General features: G+C 24.3%; 1 protein-coding gene across 4 annotated transcripts in view; it reads left to right on the forward strand.

Annotated features, from left to right (window-relative positions):
• The first annotated feature begins 825 nt into the window (after positions 1-825).
• The window catches only part of LOC108751934 (enhancer of rudimentary homolog), a 4,295-nt gene continuing 692 nt past the window's right edge, over positions 826-4,428 (forward strand). The window contains exons 1-4 of one of the 4 annotated variants that reach the window (XM_018492447.1): positions 826-1,018; positions 2,688-2,775; positions 3,876-4,107; positions 4,270-4,281. In XM_018492447.1, coding sequence (XP_018347949.1) covers positions 1,016-1,018; positions 2,688-2,775; positions 3,876-4,096 — 312 coding nt within the window. In that variant the 5' untranslated portion in view covers positions 826-1,015 and the 3' untranslated portion in view covers positions 4,097-4,107; positions 4,270-4,281. Of the gene's footprint in view, positions 1,019-2,687; positions 2,776-3,875; positions 4,122-4,269; positions 4,282-4,428 lie in introns of those variants that run through there. The other 3 variants (XM_018492438.1, XM_018492430.1, XM_018492455.1) reach the window with 3 other exon arrangements.

Raw genomic sequence — 4,428 nt, forward strand, 5'->3', positions numbered from 1 at the left:
TTTCTCTGCAGTTATCATCTCTATTGATAATCAAACTTTGATGATAGCACTGAAATCACAATTTTAAAGAAAAGAGTATTATTGAGCTAAATGCATAAATATGTCCACTAAACTAATAAATCATAAAATTAGTACAATATTTTCAGTTTTTAACTCTTAATTACTTCAATATTCACAAAGATGCGAACTCCCATAAGGATACCTCCCATAAGGATAACTCCCATAAGGATCGGTCTTTAATAGTATCTCGTCGGTGGTTAAAGTCATTAGGTTTCTCCAATAAATAATTGATTTAAATAAATTAATTTAAAAAAAAAATAAAATGATATAAAATTATTTTAGTAATTATATGAATTTTATTATATAAAAATTATATTATCAATTATATAAAATAAAAAATAATATCATTTAAAAATTATTTTGTTAATAAAATAAATCGAACATTTTTATATAAATATCAAAAAGTTTTTGGCTTTGATTGTAAAACACAATATTATAATATAAAATATAAAAATAATGAAAATATAAAGAATTATTATATAGTTATAAATGGTATTGAGCGAGAGCGAGAGAGAGAGAGAGAGAGAGAGAGAGAGAGAGAGAGAGAGATTATTTATACATAAAACTAAGTTTTTCCGCCGAAAAATGACGGAATGAAAAGCCAAGCTTTGATTGGCTGTAGCAGTTAAACGTGTTCAACAACACAATTGTTTCCTTGCATCATGGTTTTGGAACGTAGACTAGAGGGCAGGGTGAGAGACTTCCTTCTTTTTAGTATCTAATGATACTTCTTGAATAAATATATATATTATCAAAGAATCCACGAAGTGTTATTTGTCATCAATTATTCTTATAACGTTGTAATTTGGTCACGTTCGATTCCAATAGATTGCTTTTTTTAGACTTCCAAATCGTTCTAAGGGATTATCATTTTATATTATCTGGATTATTATCGAGAATTACTGAGTTATCATTTTATGATCCATACTTACCTACTAGGACTGCGTAAACAATAATGGTAAGCACAATCGTGTTTCATTTCTTGAGTTCTTTATTGTATATTTTTTTCTAAATGTTGGACTTTATTGAACTAATATATATTAATTATAAAATATATTTTGTTATCATACAATTGTGTCACTGTTTATAAAAAATATTGTACAAAGTGTTACGTCTATATTATGTTATGGAATCCTAACAATAATAGAATTTAAAGTGTATCATACAGAAATTTCAAATTGTTTGTGAAATTTCTGTAATTACAATAGATTACTATAATATGATTTAAAAGACACAGGTTGCATAAATATAGTAAATTCAATAAAGTTATGAGAAATGCTTAAAATATGATTTGCAATAATATTAAGGATTGCTTCTATGGTCAGTTATTTATATCAATCTGAACAAAATTTAAGTAATATGCTTATTTTTTAAATCAATAATTTTATTTATTTAAAGAAAATATAAGAAAAATTAATTATTGAATCAATGCATAAACATGTAATTATTTATAGAAGAGATAAAATGTTTATATATGATACATCACAGTGATAATCTTTTGTAAATAAAATAAAATTTTTTTATATAGCAATTCTTATATAATTTTCCTTATATATAATATTTTTTATATAAAACCATATTTTATTCTAGATTTATATTGATTGACTTTTTTTATATGTATATAATTTCAATTATAATTATTGATAGGGAAAAAAGATATAATTATTTATAGTATTATATTGTTATTTATATTGTATATTATGTGTTATATATATATAATTATAGTCAATTTAATTTATATAATATATATTGTATTGATTATATATAAATGATTATAATGAATATTTTTCAATTATAATATTTTTGTAGCATTACAAAATTTATAGTTTTTCTGTTTCTTTGTTATTTTTTACAAATAATATGACAATGAAAAATTTAATTAATTAATATTTATATGTCTTTATTATACGTAATTAATAATACTGTTCAATAAAATAAATATAAATTCTTCTTCTAGACTAAGAATGGGACAGTGATTTTTATAGATGTTTTGTCGCTGAAAATAAATTTGTCAATGATGCAGATCAGAGAATGTTGGTTTTTAGCGTTAATAAACTACACAAATTTATCAAAATATACAAGGCTTCTTTGTTCCATGAATTAAAAAAGAACGTGATGTATAAAATTAGCTGTAGGGATTATGATGCAACTTATATAGGACAAACTTGCAGAAAACTAAAAATGCAAGTGAAAGAATATCGCAGTCATTTAGTGGAATACTTATACTAACTCTATAATTATGAACCATATAGATTGCATCTCGATTATGAATTTATTTGAGACAATATTGAAATTTTGGATAATTTTTGCAGAAGTTCGATCTCACTGATGCTTTTTATTAAATGTCAGAATGGTTTGAATTTACAAATAGACACACAAGATCTAGATTATGCCTAAGTCGATATTTTAGAAAAATTGATAAATAATAATTTGATCTAGGTGCCTCTTTTCATTTCAGTCACGATAGATTATGTTCACTTGATTATTGAACATCATTTATAGATTCATTTTCAGCAATAAACAATTTGTAACAATCACTTTGTCCAATTTTGGTTTAAAATCTGAGTCGGACAGTCATTAATAATGTTTATTAAGTTACATTATCATTTAATTCTATTTTGTTTTAGTCTCATACAATACTGTTAGTACAACCTGGTGTCAGACCTGAAACAAGAACATATTCTGATTATGAAAGCATTAATGAATGTATGGAAGGTAATTTGAATTATAATTTATGATAATATTATATTATAAATTTAAGTTATAAATTTTAATAACAGATATTAATGCTCTTTTTTTTTTAGCATGTTATATAAAATTGTAATTTTTTATGAAAATAAGATTGCATTAAGCAGCATAAAATCAATCGATTCTACATCTTATTATATCTATAAGAAATATAAAAAATAAAACATAAATATATATATAATATGATATATAATATGATGATGAATTTATACAGGATGTCTGGTAATTCTGCCGACAATGCTCGTAAGCTGATAGAATAGACTAAATTGAGTTGGAAAGTTTTTTACTATTTTACAATTTTTGCAATAGTTAACGAGATATTAAATAATTTAATATTAATTCAAATAATTTTTTAGATATTAATTAAAAATACATACGCATGCCCAATGCTGGTTCTACATTAATCACATCGCAGTGTCGCAAGCGCTGCGGTCCAATCAACGTCAAGTTAGCTTAACTCTTTGGACTGCAATGCTTGCGACAAGCTTACGACACTGTGATGCGACTAATGCAGAATCAGTTTTAAGTTCTACATTAGTTGCAAGCTGATCGCAAGTTGTTGCGACAGTCAATATGAAGCTTTGATTTCAAAATGCAAGCTTACGCGCACACACTCAAAAGAGAATGATGCAGTTAATTTTCTATATATTATACAAGGCGAGTTATAAATATATTTAAAAAATTTTGTAAGTGTGAGTTCTTAAAAAAAAATACAAATGTTTCTATAAAGAAATGTATCAGTTATGTGTACGTCGTGCTAAAGCATGCATGAAAAATTATGAACACTGAACATTAAAAAAATCACTTCACACTTTAAAGTTACTATTTGATACTACTGTATTTATGTCTGTTATTTTGGTAACGAAGCATTTATGATCTAATATTTATAAAAATATTTGTTTTTTTTTATCCACTAATATGATACTTTAAAACATACTTATGACTCGCCCAATAATTTGTTAATCATTACATAAGATATATTCTATATATACACGCGTGCATACATTTGTATTTTTATAATATTTCAATACTAATTACGAATATTAATTATTTATTTATTATTGTAGGAGTTTGTAAAATTTATGAAGAACATCTAAAGAGACGAAATCCAAACACTCCAACTATTACTTACGATATTAGTCAATTATTTGATTTCGTGGATCAATTAACGGATTTATCTTGTCTTGTCTACCAAAAATCGACAAATACTTATGCTCCTTATAATAAGGATTGGATCAAAGAAAAGATATATGTTTTATTGCGTAGAGCTGCGGGACATGGAGAGTAATCGATACATAAGTACATATATATTCGTATGTGTTTTCATATATATAAGATAATTTTAAATACTATATTTTATTCGTTATAATAAATCTGTAATTTACGATATTTCATATTATGACATAGTAATTATATTGTATACCTTTATCTTTATATTTTGCTTTATTATAATTTTTATAGGATAAGGGGGGCTATTCCGTCAATTTCAACTTAAAGTGATATGAAAATTTTGCAGTAAAATGTCTCACTCAATTAAATTTCAAATGATTTATTATTGAATATAATGTAACCTTTTGTAAGCATAAAAATTAACATACAACAGAGAAAAATATTACATAA

This window comes from Trachymyrmex septentrionalis, unplaced genomic scaffold (genome assembly GCF_001594115.1).
Source record: "Trachymyrmex septentrionalis isolate Tsep2-gDNA-1 unplaced genomic scaffold, Tsep1.0 scaffold112, whole genome shotgun sequence".
NCBI classification, from domain to species: Eukaryota; Metazoa; Arthropoda; class Insecta; order Hymenoptera; family Formicidae; genus Trachymyrmex; species Trachymyrmex septentrionalis.